We start from the raw sequence: 20,362 nt of genomic DNA, 5'->3' as shown, positions 1-20,362 counted from the left end.
CCGCGGTGCAGGCCGGGGCACGGGGCGCCGGGCGCGGGGAGGGGGCGCTGCGCTTCGTGGACTGCTTGGCCGGCGCCCCAGCTCTGCCCCAGGCCCCATGCAGCTGCGCCCTGCCTCTCCCCTCCCCCATCCTGCGGCTCTCAGGGGGAGGGGCAGTTTGCAGGGGACCAAGTGCCGGGCCAGACCTGGACTAGGGGGGCTGTCCCTCCATCCTCAGGGGTGGGGTGTGTTTTCCCCGCAGGGAGTGATTGGGGGGTGGGAGGGCTTTTGGACCCTTGGACTCCCTTGCCCTGCCCCTGGCAGCCCTGCTGGGATCCCTCAGAAAATGTGGGTCCCCGGGAGGTCACCAAACTCCCCTACCCACACTAGTAGGACAGAAGGAGGGGGCCGCTGATTCCCAAAGCCATTTCTCCCCGTGGAATCTGGACAGCTTCCCCAGGGAGCTGCAGCCAGAAAAGGGCTCTGCACACAGATTCCGGGCAGATAAGTTGGCATTTAAAAGAGAAAAGGACACTGACCTCTTTTGAAGGAGGACTGAGGAGCTGCCCCACCTGTCCCTGGTCGGGAGGCCACGGGCCCCTGGGGAACCTGCCCTCCCCCAACTGATTCCCTCTGCCCCCCTCCCACAGATGACCGGAGCCCAGCTGAGGGGGCACTGCTCTGCCAGAACCCAGCCTGCATGGACAAGGGCCGGGCTGCCAAGGTAAGAGGCCGGGTGGCGGGGCACGGGGTGGGGGGACCGGGCTCTTGTTGCCCTCTCTGCCAAGCCCGAGGTCCATGGAGCAGACCAGGGCACATGCCCATGCCCTTTAGATAGGGGTGCAAGGTACATGGCTTATAATGCAGCGGGCCTGTCACTGGCTTGGGAATGGCAGAGTGAGGGGACTTTTGACAAAATGGGGGACTGCCTTTTGCTGAAGGGGCCTTTGCAGCAGACCATATGAAAGCTGCAGCTCGGGTGGGGAAGTGGTCCCCCAGGTTTGGTTCCATGCCCAGCTGGTACCTGGCCACACTCCAGACTCAGGCATGGAGCTGGGACACCGTGGGAGTTGGTGAGCGTGACTGTGGCTGTGGGGACGACAAAGGGAAGGAGAAGGGGCCGCCTGGCCTTGGATGTGGGGCTGGGCAGTGGGGCAGGACAGAGATGGAGAGGAACAAGGCCAGGAAAAGAGCCAGCGGCACGGGCATTGCCTTGTGCCTGTGATGTGCCGAGCTTTGTGAGCTTCTGCAGCGTGGTGGTGGCAGCTCTGCAGGGAAAGTGTTGGTACCCCGCTCTCAGATGAAGATACTGAGGTTCAGAGAGGTCATGTGACTTGGCCGAGCCCCACAGCTGACAAGAGATGGAGCCAGGGTTTGGCCCCAAGGCACATTTGAGAGGCAGTGGTGACTGCTGTGTCAGGTGCAGGTGCCAGGAGTTACTGATGCCTGTCTTCTGAGATGTGTCCTGTCCATGTTCCCACTTAGGGTTGGGGAAACTCAGTCCTAGGGGGGTGAAGTGGTCACCCAGTGACCCATGACTGGGAAATGGGAGACCAGGGAATCGAACGAAGTACCCAGGACTGGAACGCCAGGGGCCTTGTTGCTAATCACGGTGTGGCTCAGTCCTGCCAGCTGCAGGGCCCAGAGATGCCACCTCCCATCCCAGCTGCCCAGACACATGCACCATATTAGAAGAACAGGCAGGACTATTCTGGGGGTGGCAGGGAGGGGGCGCCTCCAGTTGCCGTGGTCACCGGGCCCGGGGGCGGCAGTGATGTCGGATACAATCTGCTGGCACGGCTGGTGCCTGGCATGGGGCTCTGATACTGGCTCCTTGCCTTTCTGTGGAAGGGGCTGTAGGCAATGTGCATCCTCCCAGGGGCCCGCAGAGACCCAAGGCCCCTGTCCAACTGGCCCTGGGGCCAGGACACCCTGTGCTAGTCTTTCTGGGCCCTGCGGCCTGCGTGCTGCTGCACTCCTGTGGGTAGAGCATGGGCCTGGGTCCTTGACAGCCTCCACACCTCCCTCTGCTCAGGCCCTGCCCTGGGCTCTGTCTTTGTAGAATCCCTTGGGACAGGTGGCCCAGACACTCCGTGGACCTGCAGATGCCAGAGGGACGAAAGTCAGGGAGGACATCCTGGAGGAGGAGGCCTCCGCTGGAAGCAGGGACAGACAGGCAGAAGCAAGAACTGTGCAGCAGGGGGCGCTGTGGGACACAGGTGGCAGGCAGAGGTGACATCAGGAGGAGGACACTGTAATTTGGTGAGGCAGAGGAGCAGAAAAGATCCTTGTCCATAACAGCCACTCGTGGCTGGACACGATTAGGTGCTGGTTGAGTGTGAAGGACTCATACAACCTCAGTGAACCCTGGCGGGAGGCATCGCTCACCCCTGTCTGAGGTTTGTCTGATTGTCTGATTCCAGCTCTAGTTTTGTTTTTTAAAAAACTATGTGTGCATGTATTGTATGTATGTATTTATGTATTTATTTATTTATCAGGTACAGGGTCTTGCCACGCAGCTCGGACTCATAGTGATCCTCTTGTCTCAGCCTCCCCAGTACTCGGATTACAGGCATGTGCCATTGCGCCTGGTTTTGGTGGCCGACTTGGCCCACCTGGGGTTCTGGGGCCAACACAGCATGCAGTACCAGGGACTGAACTCGGGTCCTTGCGCTTGCCAGGCAGGCATTTAGACCACCGAGCTTTCTCCCCAGCCCACAGCTCTAGATTTTAAAGTTAATTAATTAAAATTTTGAGACAGTCTTGCTCCTTAGCTCAGGCTGGCACTGAACTCACTGTGTAGTCGTCCTCCAGCCTCAGCCTTCCAAGCGTGTGCACCACCACACCGGACCACGAGTGAGATTGTCTTTAATCTCCAGCCATGCTAAGAGTGGCAGTCAGGAGGGCCACCTGCAAGGAGGACCCCAGCCCTTCCCTTCGGGCCCACCGTGGAGCTTTTGTTCAGGCTGCTGAGCACTCAGGAGGGCCTGGCTAACCAGGGTGGGCTACCTGGAGGTCGGGGCTGGAGGCCTGGGATTATGGAAGTGCTGCGCTGGAGTGACTCGGAGGGCATATCGGGGACTATAAGGAGGGGCTGAGGCCCGCGAACATAGGGGCAGGGACCCTGGGAGAGGACAGGGTGCCCTGCACATCTGGGCAAAGATGGGGGCTCCAGGAGCTCATCCACTCTTCTGCAAGGACGGCCAGTGCCCCTGGTGTGGGGCAGATGACCACATCACCCCAGATTTGGGAACCTCTTTGTGGAGCCCCAGTTCTCAGGGGCTGTCACGAGGGAAGGAGGGGACACTTTTTTCTGCTTGGCTCCCAAGGGCTTGGGCAGGGAGTCAGGAAGACTACATTCAGATTGGTACAAGGAGGGGCCACGGAGATAGCTCAGTGCTTGCCTGGCAAGTGCAAGGTCCTGAATTTGATCTCTGATACTGGAAAAAAAAAAAAAAAAAAAAAAAAGAAAGAAAGAAAAAAAAAAAGGCCAGGGAGATGGCAAGCTCAAGAGTTTGAGTTCAATCCCAGCTCCGAAAAAAAAAGGATAGGTACAAGGAGGCTTCAGACAGCAGTGGGGTCCGTGAGTCTCGCAGCCCAGGTTGTGTCCACGCCGACAGGGACGTACATAGAACGGTGCGGAGTGGAAGCTGGGTTTGGTGGCGTCCGAGTTCTGTCCAGCATTAGCGACCTATGAGATCACAGGAATTAGTAGTGTCTGGGATGAACAGAAGGGGCCCAGAGTGGGCGTGGCCGACGGTTGGCGTGGGAGGCGGGGGCGTGGTCGAGGGCGGACTGGTGGGCGGGGCGGGGCTTAAGTGGGCGGGGCTCCACCGCTGGCTCCACCTCTATTCAGGCTAGAGTAGGTGCAGGTGCTGCCTCTGCCCCCAGTGATCTTAGGATTCAGCCTAGAGAAATCTTAGGGTTCTGCCCAGAGATCAGCTCTGAGGAGCCTGTGGGGGCTGTTGGTTAGGCAGAGGATCCCAGAAGGGATTTGGCAGGAGGTGTAGTTGTGAGTCAGGAGGCGGTGGCAGGCAGAACCATCCTCTTGGCACCAGCAGGAGATGCTGGAGGCCACCAAAGAGGCTATGTGGGGGCGGGGAGACGAGCCCAGTGGTGCCCTGGTCAGCTTTCCAACAGCGCAAGTCCGGGAGTCCTGAGTAACCCGCCTGTGGGGGGCTGGGTGGCCTGGGGTGTTTGCTACCTCGGGCCCCTCCCCTGTTCTCTTCCCTACCCTCACCAGTGTCCAGGGACCTATTGGGACCCAGAAGCTGTCCTCAGGCAGAGAGTTCTGGAGAAGTGGCCCTGGCCCTCTGCACAGCTGGGGAAGGTTAGCGTGGGGTGGGTGGACCCAAGGTCCTCCTCTCTGTACCCTCCTGCAAAGTCTGTTAGGGCTCCCAGTTCTAATTCTGGGGTCAAGGCTCTTAGGTTGGGCATGAGGTGAAGGTCACAGGCTGAAGGTCTGGACAACAGGCTGGGACCACCCCAGGGGAAAGGGCCATCCTGTGGGCCCTGCAGCAGCAACCCCACCGAGATAGTTGGCCCACCTCAGGACTCCGGAGGGAGTGGGAGGAGCCCAGGGCCCTGGCTGCCTGGCAGAGCCGCCCCACCCTGACGGGCCTGCCCGGGCTGGAAGAATCCGCCCTTGAGTTTCTGAGATGCCAGCAGGGCCTTGGGGCTAGCAGGCACCCAGGGGTGCTGAGCCCTGCTCGGGAGCAGAAGATCCTGACCCAAACATTGCTGTACCCATGGCACCTCAGTGCCTGGATCTTGCCCCAGACCTGTGGTGTGTCCTGGTCGGAGCACCTTTTCCACCCAACGCAGGCTGAGGTCCCAACCCACTGTGGGACAGGGAGACCCCAGGTCCTCTGGATGCAGGCCGCTTTCCTGGGGGACTGCATTGGGGGCTCCATTATTCATCAATTTCTGCATCTGGCTTCTGGGCATTGGTTCCACCCAGCACCCCGACTCACTGGCCTTCAGTGGCTGGCTGGCTCGCTGGCTGGGGAGTGGCCCCCAGAGCATTTGGGCCTGCTGCTGAGAGCACCCAGTTCCCTGCTAGAGAGGAGGGGAAGTCGGGCTGTGAGTGCCTGCTCCCTGCAGGACCTGGGCTCCTTTCGCTTTCCACCCTGTGCTTCCTTGGCCCTGGGCTCTCTCAGAAGCAGCCCTTGCTTCTGGCTGTTGGCATAGTCAAGTGACAGTATGACTCAGAGGCATCCAGGTGTCCTCCGGTGAGGAGGTGACCACGCCTGGCCCAGCCTTGGTCTCCACTCAGTACAACTTGTGTACCCTGTACCAGGGGCTTCTCCCTGGTCCCAAGAGGGTGGGCTTCAAGACCCTGTGTCCCACCCTGCCCACGTGAAGCCCAGGGTACAGGGTAGCGGTCCCTGGCACGCCGTCCCTTCCCCACTGGGTGCTGCTGGCCTTCCCCCAAGTTGCAGGGTCTCTCCACACCTTGTTTTCTCCTGCTCTGTCAAGTTGGATCGCCCCAGCTCTCCCTTGGGGTCTCAGAAGTAGGATTTTCTGCTCCGGCTCCTAGGACAGGTGTGACTTAAGAACCACTCAGTAGACTCCTGTGGGGCAACCAAGGAGGAGGGGGGCAGAGAAGACCGCGGGCATCAAGGAAGAAATGCACCTGCCCGTGGCCAGAAGGCCCAAGGTTGAGAGTCTGAGGCAGGAGAGACCCTGAGGCTGACTGACACCTCCGCTTGCCTCCCTCAGGTGTGCGCTCTTTGACGTCACCTCCACAGAGAATACCAGGGTATGGCAAGACCCTCCTGAGGGCTGAGGACATGGCCACAGCCAAGGCCTCTGGCCTCTGGCAAGGTCATCCTAGCAGGGACATGGCCAAGTGAAGAGAGGAAAGAGACAGGTGCAGTGGTGACAAATGCTAAGGAATCAGTGGGAACAATTGCTGGAAGACTGCTAGAGGGCAGATGGCCAAAGGGACATTTTTTTTTTGAGGACCCCCATTGAGGAAGGCAAGTTGTAGTGGGGGCCCAGGGCCAGCAGTACGGAGGTCAGGGTGCATAGGGTTCCAGATGGAGAGTCTACAGGGGCGAAGACCTGTGGGCTGCATGGCAGGTGGCCCTGTCCTGGCGCAGGACACTGCACCCACCCACCAAAGGTGGCCACCCTGGGACATGAGTCAGAAGCTTGGGTTTTAGTTGTCTGTGCACTTCATTGTTTTTGTTTTTTATTTTGTCTTTTGGAGACAGGGTCTCACTATACAGTTCAGGCTGCCTTGAGCTCACTTGTAGCCCAGGCTGGCCTCGAACTCGCAGCCTCAGCCTCCTGAGTGCTGGGATTATGGGCATCACGATGACACTCAGCTTGTATTTGATCTCTTTATGTCCTCTTTGTCTTCCCCCTCCCTGGAAGGAGGGCAGAAGCGCTGACAGCCACACAGTGGGGATCCTGGTGCCCCAATCCAGGGGGTTGTGAGTGTCCCTCTCTGGTGGGGACCTGCCTGGAGCTGCAGAGATCTCAGGCCAAGCTGGGGTTTGGCCTTTCCTGGTACCCTCTCCTCACTTAACTCTGCTGGGACAGAGACTTCTCCAGCTGAGTAGGAGCTGTGCAGATGAGGATGTAGAGGGTGGAGGGCGGGCGTCCCTGTCCCTGGTCCTTGTGTGCCAGGCCTCCAGGAAGGGTGTGCAGGATGGGAAGGGGAGAGGGCGGGCATCCCTGGGCTGGGTCAGGGCTTCGCAGGGTGTCACTGCCCTCCAGTCCCGGGGCGGCGCGGCCACACAATGGCAGGAAGCCAGGCCCCAGCCTTGTCCGGCTCAGCACAGACCACAGCTTCCTCTGGCCACCATGGGGACCGGGCCGGGCGTCTCTGCACACCTCTCAGCCTCCAGGCCTGGTCCTGGGCCGCTCTCCCCGGACTCAGAGCCCTGCAGGGCACTGGGCAGTGGAGACCAGGTGAGGCAGAGGGCAAAGCTGGCGGGGTCCCACAGCTGTGGCCCAAGATCCCTGACGTGTCCCCGTCCATTCCCTGAGTGGGTTGGGACCCTTGCCGGGGCTGCATGCAACAGTAGGGGCTGGGGCCCGCCTGAGGTGTCCCTGTTCCCATTGCTGTTTCTGGCCCTGTGCACTGGCTTTGGTGTCTGGGGCCTGGGCCACCCCTCCCTCTTCCTTCCTGTGCCATCAGCCCCATCCCCCAGCCCCCTGAGAAGTGTGAGCCTGTCTTCCGGTGCCTTGTTAGCCAGGGTGACCCTCTGTTATGCGTCTGGGGCCATGGCTTTGGAGATGCCTGGTGACCTGCCTGCTGGTCCCCTCCCTGGGGTTGAAATCCTGGAAACTTAACCCAGCTCTCCACTCCTTAGTGCACCCTCCCTCAGAGGCCAACTTGGTGGGCTTTTGGGGGTACACCTGGATCTGGGAGGAGCCTCCTTGCTTTCATGCCCTGGAGACCTGGGCCATGAAGGGAGCTGGGCCCCTGATCTCCCTGGAGATTTCTGGAACTTCAGTGCCCAAAACGGACCGTCTGTTAAGGCCAAAGGTAGTTTCCGGAATTTTCCAGCTGTCTTGTCAGAGTGTAAGAGTCCAGGCGACCCCATAGATTTTGGCCTAATGTATTTGTTTTCAGGAGTTGCTGTAACAAATTGACATAGCTGGGTTTATTGTTGTTGCTGCTGTGGTTTGGTTTGGTGTGGTTTGTATCGGGGAGTGAATTTAGGCCTTAGTGCTTGTCCGGCAGGCACTTAAGTCCCTGAGCTAGCTCCCTGGCGCATAGCTGGATTTAAAACAAGAGAAAGGTTTTCCCCTGCCCTAAGGGTTTCACTGTGCAGCCCAAGCTGGCTTTGCACTCGCGTTGATCCTCCTGCCTCAGCCTCCCGAGCACCAGGATTACAGCTTGTGCCACTGCAACCACCTATTGAGATACTCATTCTTTTTTTTTTTTTTTTTGCGGTACTGGGGATTGAATTTAGGACCTTGTGCTTCCCAGGAAAGCACTTATTCTACTGTGCTATCTCCCTGACCCATAAGCATTTTTGTTTTTGCTTCCTCAGCCTGCCTTGAGGGTGGGTCTGGTAAGGCACTTGGAGCCGGGGATCAAATCTCGGTCCTCTGCGCCTGACTGGGTTTGCTGGAGCAGGCGCTTAAACAACTGAGCTAAAAAAAAAAAAAGAGGGGGGGCGGTGCTGGTGAGATGGCTCAGTGGTCTAAAGCACCTACTTAGAACAAGCTTAGCAAAGCACAGGGACCGCGGTTCAATCCCCCAGCACCACATGCCAGCCCGCCCCGCCCCCTGGTGGGCTGAGCTGGCCACACACACAGGCGCACGCACACACACATAAATAAATAAAAACAACTGAGCTAAGCCATAGCCCACCCCACCCCCTTTGTCTTTTTGGTACTAGGAATTGACCTCAGGACCTACCGCTTGCCAGGCAGGCACTGTGCCACCGAGGTATCTCCCTGGCCCAAGCAACACATCCTTCTTCTTTCTTTTGTTTTACTGTGAGGAAGGGTCTCCGCGTGTTGCCTAGGCTGGCGTTGAACTCCTGGGCTCAGAGTGATCCTTCTGCCTCAGCCTCCTGCGTAGCTGGGAGTACAGCATATTTCATTGTGCCCAAGTGTAGAAAGATTCATTTTCCTTGTTCTGATGCTCGGAAGTCTGAAATGCAGGTGTCAGCAGGGTTGTGCTTGCCCTGAAGACTGCGGGGGGAGATCCTTCCGGGCCTCGGCCACTTCTGGTGGCCCCCGGTGTCCTGTGGCTTGTGGGCGCATGCCCCGATCTCTAGTCCCCACGTGGCTGTCCCTGCTGTGGCCCCATCTCTGGGCTTCCTCTTGTAAGGACCACCACCCTCCTACCTCCCCACCGTCCACCCCTTTTCGCTGAGTCTGTATCCTCTACTCTATGCTTATCTACTTGGAGAAGGATTTTTTTTTTTTTCCTGGCTCAGCCTGCCTTAAAGGCAAGTCTGGTAAGGCAGGTGGAGGTGGGGTTTGAACCGAGGTATCCTGCACCTGACTACATTTGCATGAGCAGGCACTTAAACAACTGAGCTAACCCGCAAGCCCCCATCTACTTGGGATGCCCACATTCTACCTCATGCTGCCTGCAGGAAGCTTGTTTGCAAAGGTGACATGCTGAGGACTGGGCATTAGGACTTGATGTCTCTGGGGCGGGGCCGACCTGTAACACCCAGCAGCTGGGTGGGATGGAGCTACAGGGAAGAGTTGGGCCTGGGGTGGCCATGCCACAGTTGGGATACGCGTTGGGATCTGGTCAGTCCAGAAGACCCAGGTAGTGGTGGCATTCGGAGGGCCTGGGTGCTGCCTGGATGCTGAGCTTTTTGTTTTATTTTTTAAATGTTTGTTTTCGAGGAGGAAGCTATTCCCAGAGGCCGAGCTGTGTCCAGTGCTGGGTCATAGGGCAGTGCGGAGGCTTTGGGGTCCATGAGCTGGGGGTGCTACGCCCAAGAGGGAGAATTTCCAGACCCCTGGGGTGGGAACCCCTGAGCAGAGAAGAGTAGAAGTCAGGGTGCCCTGGTGCCTCATGAATGACAAGAAGAAGGGAGTCCTGCAGGGGTGTCGAGGTCCACCAGGGACAGTGTCATGGATACTGTGCCCACGCTTGTCAGCTCTGCTGGGGCCTCATCGAGACATTCCTGCCAGGGGGCAGGTTGGTGCCTTCCAAGTGCCAGTGTCCTCCCAAAAGAAAGAAAGCTTGGGGGTGCCCCTCCATAATGGGGTTAAACTCAGGGCCTTTGCACTAAGCTGAAGCCCCCCCCCCCCCCGCTTTTTATTTTTTTAGTTTGAGGTCTGGAAGTCTCTCAATGGCCCAGGCTGGGCTCACCTGGTAGGCTTCCTGCCTCAGCCTCCCAACTGCTGGGATTACGGGTGTGTGCCACCACGTTCAGTGGTGGGCCTCCTTCTGATGGCTGTTGTGTACCTGGGAAAGTAGGGAGCCGACTGGCAGCGAGAGGACAAGGTGACTGAGCTCGGGACTCCGGGGTAGAGCCGCAGGCTCTGGGTGGGGCCTTGCAGTCAGGCCCAGGCAGGTTCAGAGTGAGGGCAGAGGGCCTGGGCGCAGGGCTGCGGGCCTTGCCCGGCTCAGGGCGTTCCAGGCGGGTGCGCAGCTGGCCAAGTCAAGGAGCAGCAGCCTGACTTCCTCTTGGGCCCTTCCTGTGTGTGAGCAGTGGGGTGGGCCAGGCTGCAGCCTCGGGCTCCTGCTCTTGAAGTCTCCTTCTGGGCAGGGGCTGCTTCCCTGGGCGTCCCTGGGGACAGCCACTGTGCAGCGGCGGGCAGCCTGGGTAGCTTCGCCTGACTGTTCGTCCCCGTGCCCACAGGTGTGTCATCACGCTGACTGCCAGCAGTGGCACTGCCGAGGCCCCCTCAGCCTCTGCGAGGCCTGCGACAGCAAGTTCCACAGCATGGTTCATTATGTCGGCCATGTCCGCTTTGACGTGCCCCCACAAGGTGAGCCTGGCAGGACCAGCTCCGAGCCCCAGGCTGGGCGGGGACAGAATTTGTAGTTGCAGGAACCTTGACAGGGCCTTCACAAGGACAGGGGTGCTCTGCTGTAGATAGTGAACCCCAAATGCACACATGTTCCCATCCGTGGCTGTCCCTGCCCCCGATGCTGCAGGGTCGGGGAGCCCAGAGAAGGAAACCAGCGCCCCCTGCTGGACGGAGCCTGGGCCCCATCAGATGCTGTGAAGCCCTGCCCTGTCTGGGGAGCAGGGCCACTCCTGGGTGCCATCCCAGCTCTGGCAGAGAGACGAAAGGATGTCTTCATCTGTCTGCTGGGGCCTGGGGACTTGTGTCTGTGTGTGGCCCCTGCCTGTAAAGTCTAGAGCTAGGGCTTCATTATCCTTGTTTTAGCCGGGCATGGTGGCGCAGGCCTGTAATCAAAGCATTTGGGAGGGGGAGGCTGAGGCAGGAGGGTTGCAAGTTTGAGGCCAGCCTGGGCTATGTTTAAGGCCTGAACTACATAGTGAGACCCTGTCTTTAAAACATAAAACAAGCAAAAACCTCATTATCTTTATTTTATCAATGGGTACACTAAGGCTGCAGGTAGGTTTGTATTTGGGGCAGGTCCCTGCCTGGAGTGTCATTGAGGGAGCTTCTGAACAGTGTGTGTGTGTGTGTGTGTGTGTGTGTGTGTGTGTGTGCACGCGCATGCGCGTGTGGGGGGTGATAATGGTGAATGCACCCTCTCCTGGGTGAACTGCGGGCTCTTGATCCTTCCCTGGGGTCCCAAGGGTCACAAACTGTGCAGAGGCGGCTGTGTTGAAGGGCTAAGGGGGCTGTCCTTGGAAACCCCCTTCTGGTTTCTGCCAAGGGTCTGTCCTGGCTCGCAATGTGTCCACCCGCTCGTGCCCGCCCCGCACCAGCCCTGCCATGAACCTGGAGGAGGAGGAGGAGGACAGCGCCATAGATGGCAGAGGGTAGGTGGGCACAGTGGGCAGTGCCCATGGAGAGAGACGCAGGCACGCAGACGCTTCGGGGCCTTCTCCCAGAAGGGCTGGCTGGGGACCTCTTCGCTCCCCTGTCGAAATCCTCATTTCCAGAAGAGGCCGCCAGGGCATCCCTAGCTCTGGCTATGACTTCCATATCCGACGGGTATCGTTGCCGCGAGTCCTCGAGCGGCCAGCAGAGGGCGCATAGTCCTACGTGGTCCTGGTCTGCCCGATTTACTTAAGGCCTGGGACAAACCGGGGGTGGGGAGCAGTCCTGGCCTCCGCTCACGTCCCTGGTGAGGGCCCCCCTGCACCTCCACCATCTCCCCCACTGCTTCCCTGCAGGGACCGGAAGACCACAGGCCTGAAACTGTCCAAGAAGAAGGCGAGGAGGAGGCACACAGATGTGAGGCGCCCCCAGGCCGGTCGGGGCGGGTGGGGGACCCCAGTTGGGCCTCAGGGTGAGGAGTGTGGCCTGGAGTAAATGTGTTCCCCCCGCCAGGGTACAGGGAGGCCTCCCAGCGGGGGCAGAGGCCTGGAGAGATCCAAGCGCAGCCTCCAGTCCCTGGTGGGCTTCCCCTCCTGGGCGCTATGGTGGGGCAGGTGGTTAGGGGACACGCGGTGACAGTGGAGCAGCTGACCACCCTGCTGTTTCAGGACCCAAGCAAGGAGTGCTTCACCTTGAAATTTGACCTGAATGTGGACATTGAGGCCGAGATCGTCCCGGCCATGAAGAAGAAGTCACTGGGGTAGGGTTGTGTGGGGGGGAACTGCTTGCAGCAGTGGCTGTGGGGCAGGTATGGCCTCCAGGGGTCCGAGGTCCTGGTTCTGCACAGGTGTGACTGTGTGTGTATGCATGTGCACAAGACCTGTGCCTGGCACCCCTGGAATGCCATACATACCTGTCCAAAGGATGGGACCAGGTCTGTGCCCTGTGTGTGGTTCTGCCTATGCTCCTTTTCTTGCGAGGGCTGTGGATGGAGCTGGGGCATTTGTGACTGTCTCCTCAACCCTGCCTCTCCTTCCTGGACACAGGGAGGTGCTGCTGCCTGTGTTTGAAAGGAAGGGCATTGCACTAAGCAAAGTGGATATCTACCTGGACCAGTCCAACACACCGTTGTCCCTTACCTTTGAGGCCTACAGGTTCGGGGGACACTACCTGAGGGTCAAAGGTGAGCAGCAGGCTCCCCACACTGCTGGCTGGGCCAGTGGCAGGTGGCAGGTGGCAGGTGGCAAGGCTGCCTGGGGCTGGGTGCCCCTCCTAGGCTGCTCACTTCCCATTGGCCAGGAGCAGGCTCATTACCATACAGGTGCCCTGCTGGTGCTCCTGAGTGGTGGGGGCTGGTGGGGCTGCAGGGGCGGGCAAGCAGGCCTGGTCCGGATCCTTGGGGAGTGCGAACTGGGGTCCCTTCCTGCTGGTCTGGGAGCTAAGCCTGCTTGTCATCCCCACGAACCTTCCCAGCCAAGCCTGGGGAGGAGGGCAAGGTGGAGCAAGGTGTGAAGGACTCCAGGTCCCTGAGTCTCCCAATCCTGCGGCCGGTGGTTGGGGCTGGGCCCCCCACGCGGGAGTGTGTGGACCCCCAGAACCGCCGGGAGAGCCTTGATGTCCTGGTGAGGAGGGGCTGGGTGGGGCTTTGAAGGGAGAGCCCCCTTGACCCCTGTTGGTTCCCCGGGAAGATGAGGCTGGAAGGGAGCATAGGGACCCTTTCTGACCCTACTTCAAGTTGCTGGTGGGTCTTCTAGTGCTGGGGAGTTGGAGTCTGTGCATGTGTAAGTGAGTGTGCTGGTGCTTGGGAGAGACTTTGGCACCTTGTGCTGGGATGGATCCATTGGGAGCTGTGCCTGGAGGTGCCGTGTGTGTGTGTGTGTGTGTGTGTGTGTGTGTGTGTGTGTGTGTGTGTGTGTGTTTCTCCTCACCTGCTTCATGCTTTGACTGGAGGCTACACTCAGGTAAATCTTGCAGGGAATAGTGTGTACTCCTATAATCCTGGGAGGCTGAGGCAGGAAGATCACTGCCAATTGAAGGCCAGCCTGGGCTACATAGTGAGTTCAAGGCCAGCCTGAATTACACAGTGAGACCCTGTCTCAAAACCAAAACAGTAAGGTGACTGTGTGTCTGCGTTTTCCAGCCCCCAAAGCATGCCTGGGTCTCAGGAGAGGCAGAGCCAGGGAAGGGGTGCAGAGGTCTCCCACATCCCTGAAGGGCAGGGGAGACCTCATGGGGGTCGCTGTGGGGGATGGAGCTGGCTTTGATCAGCATGACCCCTTCCCTGCCAGGCCCCTGGGCGCCGGCGCAAGAACATGGCAGAGTTCTTGGGGGAGGCCAGCCTCCCGGGGCAGGAGCCCCCCGCACTCTCCAGCTCCTCGATGCCCACCGGCGGCCCCAGCAGTGGGACTGGTGACAGCTGGAGGAACCGGGCAGCCAGTCGCTTCAGTGGCTTCTTCAGCTCCAGCCCCAGCGCCAGTGCCCTGGGCCGGGTATGTGGCCCTGCGGGCGGGGACAGGGCAACTGCCTGCTGCCTGACCTGACCCCACCCATGCCACCTGCCAGGACTCAGATAAGATGGAGCAGCTAGAAGCCAAGCTGCACGTCTACAGCCTCTTCGGGCTGCCCCGGCTGCCCCGGCAGCTGTGCTTCGACCATGACTCCTGGGAAGAGGACGAGGGCGAGGACGAGGATCAGGACCGTGCCTGCCCTCGCCTGGAGGACAGCTGGCGGGAGCTCATCGATGGCCATGAGGTGGGTGCAGCCGCAGCCCGTGAGGAAGAGATCGGGTATTCCTTGGGAAGCTGAGGCCAGGGGGAAGTGGTGAGCTGCCTGGCTGTATGACACAGTGGGGACAGACCTTTTTCCTTTGATTTTTTAATTAGCACCTGTTTGCAGTTACACAGTATTTATGGGCATCCATTTTCCTACCAATGACTCAAGTTTATCCTTCTTTACGGCAGAGTAGTACTCCATTGTGTGTAATACCACATTTTCTTTATCCATTCATCTGATGGACATATACGCGGCTTCCAAGATTTAGCTGCTATGAGTTGTGTGGCTTGTACACACGGGTGTGCATGTATCACCATGGTGTGAGATGCTGCTGTCTTGTCTGTGATCATTCACCCATGTGGGGAGGGTGGCCCCCACCGAGCCTTACCTCCAGCTCACCTGGTCTGGCCTCCCTCTAGAAGCTGAGCCGGCGGCAGTGCCACCAGCAGGAGGCCGTCTGGGAGCTCCTGCACACGGAGGCCTCCTACATCCGGAAACTGCATGTGATCACCAATGTGCGTATGACCTACCTACCTGCCTGCCTGCCTGCCTGCTCCCCAGGTCAGGTGCTGGGAGGGGGCTTTTCAGGGCAAGACTGCCAGGCTAAGGCGAATTAACACAGGCGAGACTTCTGTCCTTCATTTGGGGGCTACTTCTGAACATCTGCTGTGTGCCAGACACCCTGGGGGCCCCGTCCTGCTTGGGTCAGGGTGGGCACTCTGGGATTCCAACAGCGGGTTTGGGGGTCCAACGGAGCGACTTAGCCAGGGCAGAGGTAGAGGGGAGAATTAGAGGCCAGAGTCCCCAGAACTTTCTCCAGGTGGGGCCAGGGCAGGGTGACCGCAGGGGACCGGTGGGGAACATGCAGCTCCCGGGTGCCAAGGGGCAAGAGTGCCCTAGGCTTTTCAGGGGGAGGGGAGCCTGAGTTTGTGTTGCGCCCTACAGCTCTTCCTTTGCTGCCTCCTGAACTTGCAAGAATCCGGGCTGCTGTGCGAGGTGCGGTGCGGCGGGTCCTAGCCCAGGGCGTGGAGTGGGGAGGTTTGGAGAGAGAGGTGGGGCCGCGGAGGGGGTCGTGGGGCGGAGGGGCGGGGCGTCCGCAGCGCCCACCGCTCTTCACGCGCAGGTGGAGGCGGAGCGGCTGTTCAGCAACATCCCCGAGATCGCGCGGCTGCACCGCACGCTGTGGGGCAGCGTGATGGCGCCGGTGCTGGACAAGGCGCGGCGCGCGCGAACGCTGCTGCAGCCCGGGGACTTCCTCAAAGGCTTCAGGACGGTATGGCAGGGCCACCGAGGTAGGGCTGGGGCGCTGGAAAGGCCTCAGGTCCGGATGCCGTAGGCCCATCACTGCCCAGTCTCCTCGACCAGTGGCCCCAGAGGACCTGTCGGTGGCCTTGTTGAATCCCCATGTGTTCATCTCCCCTTTCACCTGGCCTGGGCGGTCAGTCTCCTGGGAGCAGAGGGCAGTGAGCTTGCCGCTTGGGTAGGTCGCGAAAGCTCAGTAGGGACAAGAGACCCCCAGGAACGCGCGGTCACCGGAGCTGTGGTTCTGCTTTGGCCCAGTTCGGTTCCCTCTTCAAGCCCTACGTCCGCTACTGCATGGAGGAGGAGGGCTGCATGGAGTATATGCGTGTCCTGCTGCGCGACAACGACTTGTTCCGTGCCTACGTCACAGTGAGTACACTGCAGGAGCTGGGTGGGTGGGTTCCCGGGGCGGGCACGGTCGTGGGCGTGGCTTAACGTAGCCACGCCCCCTCCGTAGTGGGCCGAGAAGCATCAGCAGTGCCAGAGGCTAAAGCTGAGCGACATGCTGGCCAAGCCGCACCAGCGCCTCACGAAATACCCGCTGCTGCTCAAGTCGGTGCTGAGGAAAACTGATGAACCCCGAGCTAAGGAGGCCCTCGTCACCATGGTAACAGGGCAGTGGGGTGCCTCTCCCGGCGCCACACCCCTTGGCCACCTGGGCCTGACGCCGGGCCGCTGCTCCTCCTCGCTCCTAGATCTGCTCGGTGGAGCGCTTCATCCACCAAGTGAACGCGTGCATGCGGCAGCGGCAGGAGCGGCGGCGGCTGGCGGCCGTGGCGAGCCGCATCGACGCCTACGAGGTGGTGGAGGGCAGCAACGACGAGGTGGACAAGGTAGGCGCGCTGTGGCGGCTGGGAGCATGGAGGCCGCGGGCCTCCGCGGAGAGCTTCCTGCCCCAGAGGAGGACCCCGGCCCTGATCTGACCTGCCCCCGCGCCCCCTCCAGCTCCTGAAGGAGTTTCTGCATCTGGACCTCGCAGCGCCCATTCCGGGAGCCTCACCCGAGGAGACGCGGCAGCTGTTGCTGGAGGGCAGCCTGAAGATGAAGGAGGGCAAGGACAGCAAGGTAACGCCGGCCGGGCCTCCAAACCCACACTTGTCCTCGGGGTCCAGCCCCCCTGGGGGCCTCCGTGGTTCTCAGCTAGGTGGCAGCCTGAAAACCAGTGACTCAGGGGTCATGCTGAGGGGTGATTAGACACCTGATTTTTTTTTTCCCCTATATTTAGGATGTCTACAGGGTCTCACTATACAGATTGGGCTCGTAGTGATTCTCCTGTTTTCAGCCTCCCAAGTGCTAGGATTACAGGCGCACCCACCATGCCTAGTCTCAATCGCCGTCTCTGCGTGCCCTGCGGGCTGGGCTGGCATGGCACGCTGGGGATTAAACCCCGGCTGCTGCGCTCTTGATTTTTTTTTGGGGGGGAGGGTAGTAGGCATTGAAGCACAGAGCTAAGTTCTTACAACCTTTATTGTGTTTTACTTTGAGACAAGCTCTTGCTAACTTACTGAGATTGTGCTCAGACTTTTGATAGTGTTCTCAGCCTTCCAGAGAGCTGGGCTTATATGGCACCGCCGCACCTGCACCTCCATGCTGGGGTTGTCCTTTATTCTCTAATATAGAGGCGCTCAGGGCCACGAAGGGGAGGAGTCACATTCAGTGAGGGCTGTTAACCTTTCACACACCTTTGAGCTGAGAGCCAGCAAACTGATTTTACTGATTTGGTACCAGGAATCGAACTCAGGACCTTGCAATTGCTAGACAGGCGCTGTGCCACGAAGCTATATCCCCAGCCCTAAACTGTAATTTTGAAATCACCTCCCTTTTCCTATGTTGAAAGTAAAATGTGATTGAGATAAGCTACAAACTGTATCTCCAAGAAAGAAAGCAGCCTTCCTCTTTGTTTTCACTTCACTCAAATGCTAGCGTGGTACACATACCTGTAACCCCAGCAGCAGGGAGGCTGAGGCAGGAGAGTCACTATGAGTTCAAGGCCAGCCTGAAATACAGGGCAAGACTTTCTCAGCCAAACAGTTTCAAGGGAGAGGGAGCAGGGAAGGTGTTTGGTTCAGATTGAGGGTGCTGACCCCACAGCCACTGCCCCATCCCTCAACCCAGATGGACGTGTACTGCTTCCTCTTCACTGATCTGCTCTTGGTGACCAAGGCAGTGAAGAAGGCCGAGAGGACCAAGGTGATTAGGCCACCGCTGCTGGTGGACAACATCGTGTGCCGGGAGCTCCGGGACCCCGGTGAGGCATCCTGGTCCCTGCTTCTGGGTGGGTGCTGTGCTGGGCAGGGCTCTGGGCCTGGCCAGTACTAATGTAGGCTTTACCTGACCAGGCACCTTCCTCCTCATCCACCTGAACGAGTTCCACAGTGCTGTGGGCGCCTACACGTTCCAGGCCAGTGGCCAGGCCTTATGCCGTGGTTGGGTGGATGCCATTTACAATGCCCAGGTGATGGCACGGTGGCCTGTGGGTGGGTGGTGGACAGGGGGTTGTGGGGGGCTGCTGGGGATCCCAGCTCACTCTGCCCTGTGCCCATCGACTCCTACCTGCAGAACCAGCTGCAGCAGCTGCGTGCCCAGGAGCAGCCAGGCAGCCAGCAGCAGCTGCAAAGCCTGGAAGAGGAGGAAGATGAGCGGGAAGAGGAGGAAGAGGAAGAGGAAGACGAGAGCAGCGCTTCAGCTGCCAGCTCCCCCACCATCTTGCACGAGAGCAACCCCAGCCTGGACTCCCAGCGCTGGTACGTTTACTCAAGGTCCCTCACAGGTCCCAGCAGGGCAGGGACTGTAGTCCAGACCTTCTGGCTCCAAGGTCCAGAGTTGACGCTGGGGAGGGCCCAGCCGTGTCCCCTTCCTTAGCATAGCCTCATGTTGTAGACACAACAGGTGCTCGGGCGGCACTATCTCCCAGAAGGATGGGGGCAGGGAGGACAGTTTTCAGCATGAAGGCCATCTCTGATCCTCTAGTGGGAGCCGGCCACGACTGTGGTCTGCAGCAGGCGCAGGAGCCTGCAGGTCTGGGCCTTGAGCTCCCTAGACACAGGTGTGAACCTCTGTGCTTTGCCAGCGTGGGCTGCTGCCAGCCTTCCGGGCTGACTCTCCTCCTGACCCCACAGTGCGTCTGATGGCTCCACCGAGACCCTGGCCATGGTTGTGGTGGAGCCTGGGGAGACGCTGTCCTCCCCCGAATTTGATGGTGGCCCCTTCAGCTCGCAGTCGGATGAGACCTCTCTGGGTACCACTGCCTCCTCCATCACACCCACCTCTGAGCTGCTGCCCCTGGGCCCAGTGGACGGCCGCTCCTGCTCCATGGACTCGGCCTACGGCACCCTGTCCCCCACCTCCCTGCAGGACTTTGTAGCTCCAGCCACAGTGGCGGAGCCGACACCCCAGCCTCTAGAGCCATCCAGAACCCCTTCACCTCCACCCTCACCCCGACTCCGCCGCCGCACACCAGTCCAGCTTCTGCCCGGCCTGCCCCACCTGCTCAAGTCCAAATCTGAAGCCAGCCTCCTGCAGCTGCTGTCTGGGGCTGCCTCCCAGACGGTGCCCCTAGCTCCCAGCCGAAGCCTATCTGAGCTCTGCCTGGCTGCTACTGCCCCTGACACTAGGACTCAGGGCTCCCCTCAGGAAGTGGGGCCTGGCTGGAACTGTTTGCCTAGTCTGGACAGTGGCCCTGAGCCATCAGAGCTGGAGGGCAGGGCCAGCTGTCAGGCTGGGGAGCCTGCTGGCCTCACTGGGAGGAGGTGCAGGGAGTTGCCCTCCGGAACATCTCCCCAGGTCCAGCCTGGGCCCCCTCCAGGGCTCTCAGCCCAGCACAGGAAGCTGACCCTGGCCCAGCTCTACCGAATCAGGACCACCCTGCTGCTCAACTCCACGCTTACTGCCTCGTGAGTGGCCCAGCTGGGGTCTGGGGCAGATGGCTTGGGGTGCTGTGGTCTTAGGTAGGGGCATGAACGCAAATGATGTGTGGGCGTTTGGGGATGGTATGTATGAGGGGGCCTTGGACCTGCCTCAAGGCTGGGACACGGGTGTCCATAGTGGGTGGCAGTGCAGGGGCCTGAAGTCAGGACAAGAAGGACTTTGCCATGATATTCTCCAAAGAAGGGTGTCTCTCTCCCCCTCCACACCTTGTAGGGAGGTCTGAGCAGAGGGACCACCCTCAGGGGTGCCACTGACCAAGGGACAGCAGACATATGCCTCTGGCTTGTGGTACCTGCTTAAGCTGCTGCCTCCTGTGGCCTGGGCCCGAGTGCTGGATGGGGCCCTGCCCACCACCCTGGCCGATTTGCACTTGCTGACGGATGGAGTGGAGGATGCTCAGCGGAATCCGTGGCCTGGGCTACAGAATGCCCCATCTGCCCAGAGGGTCCCTTGTCCCCTTCTCCTGTGGCTACCAGCTCTGACCCTCAGGACTGGGCTTCCAGGACACTGGTTGCACTGCTACCTTCATCTGGCCTCAATGGGGACCAGCCCCTGTCCCCAGTACCCACCCTCCCAGGCCTGCTGGCCAGCCCAGGCTCGGGTTGGCTCTGTGTAAAGCTGCATATTTATTGAGCAATGGTTCTTTTATAAAGACTTGTATATATTTCCCTGGAGTCCTGTCTTTTGGGCCACTGCTTTCCTGACATGGGTGGCGCAGCTCTGTGCCCTTCCAGCGGGAATCTACAGGAGACATTGGGAAGCAAAGGCAGCAGAAATGGGGTGGGGGTGGCATCAGGCCAGTGTCCAAAGACCCGGCTTCTTCCTGCCAGAGCCGGAAGCACCCAGCAGCGCTGTCCTGAAATGATGCTTCAGGGAGCTCACCTGTGAGCTCATGTCCAGGCTCTGTGGAGGGCACTCCCTAGGACCCAGGACTGAGTCCTCCCTCGGCTCATACCGGGTGCCTGGGTTAGGGGGGACAGGG

The 20,362-nt window shown here is 59.8% G+C and overlaps 1 protein-coding gene across 4 annotated transcripts; it reads left to right on the top strand.

Moving 5' to 3' along the window:
• The first annotated feature begins 634 nt into the window (after window positions 1-634).
• Window positions 635-20,317, top strand: Plekhg5 (pleckstrin homology and RhoGEF domain containing G5). 4 transcript variants are annotated; one of them, XM_023699421.1, is made up of 21 exons: window positions 635-703; window positions 10,278-10,407; window positions 11,273-11,378; window positions 11,736-11,796; window positions 12,048-12,139; window positions 12,426-12,562; window positions 12,853-13,001; window positions 13,668-13,868; window positions 13,942-14,130; window positions 14,571-14,666; window positions 15,097-15,147; window positions 15,275-15,424; window positions 15,712-15,822; window positions 15,911-16,060; window positions 16,149-16,286; window positions 16,399-16,518; window positions 17,569-17,701; window positions 17,793-17,908; window positions 18,013-18,197; window positions 18,573-19,346; window positions 19,594-20,317. In XM_023699421.1, exons 1-21 carry the CDS (start codon window positions 680-682, stop codon window positions 19,601-19,603), a joined length of 3,123 nt encoding a protein of 1,040 aa, XP_023555189.1. In that variant the 5' UTR covers window positions 635-679; the 3' UTR covers window positions 19,604-20,317. The 4 variants fall into 4 exon arrangements, with proteins under 4 accessions (XP_023555189.1, XP_012372036.1, XP_023555187.1 ...); XM_023699419.1 differs by lacking the exon at window positions 635-703 and adding an exon at window positions 6,781-6,900; XM_012516582.2 differs by lacking the exon at window positions 19,594-20,317 and having other exon boundaries at window positions 18,573-19,350.
• The last annotated feature ends 45 nt before the right edge of the window (window positions 20,318-20,362 follow it).

This window comes from Octodon degus, unplaced genomic scaffold, assembly GCF_000260255.1.
Source record: "Octodon degus isolate 3935 unplaced genomic scaffold, OctDeg1.0 scaffold00113, whole genome shotgun sequence".
Taxonomy (NCBI): Eukaryota; Metazoa; Chordata; class Mammalia; order Rodentia; family Octodontidae; genus Octodon; species Octodon degus.
The sequence above is the reverse complement of the archived record's forward strand: the minus strand, read 5'-3'. Positions and strand labels throughout refer to the sequence as shown.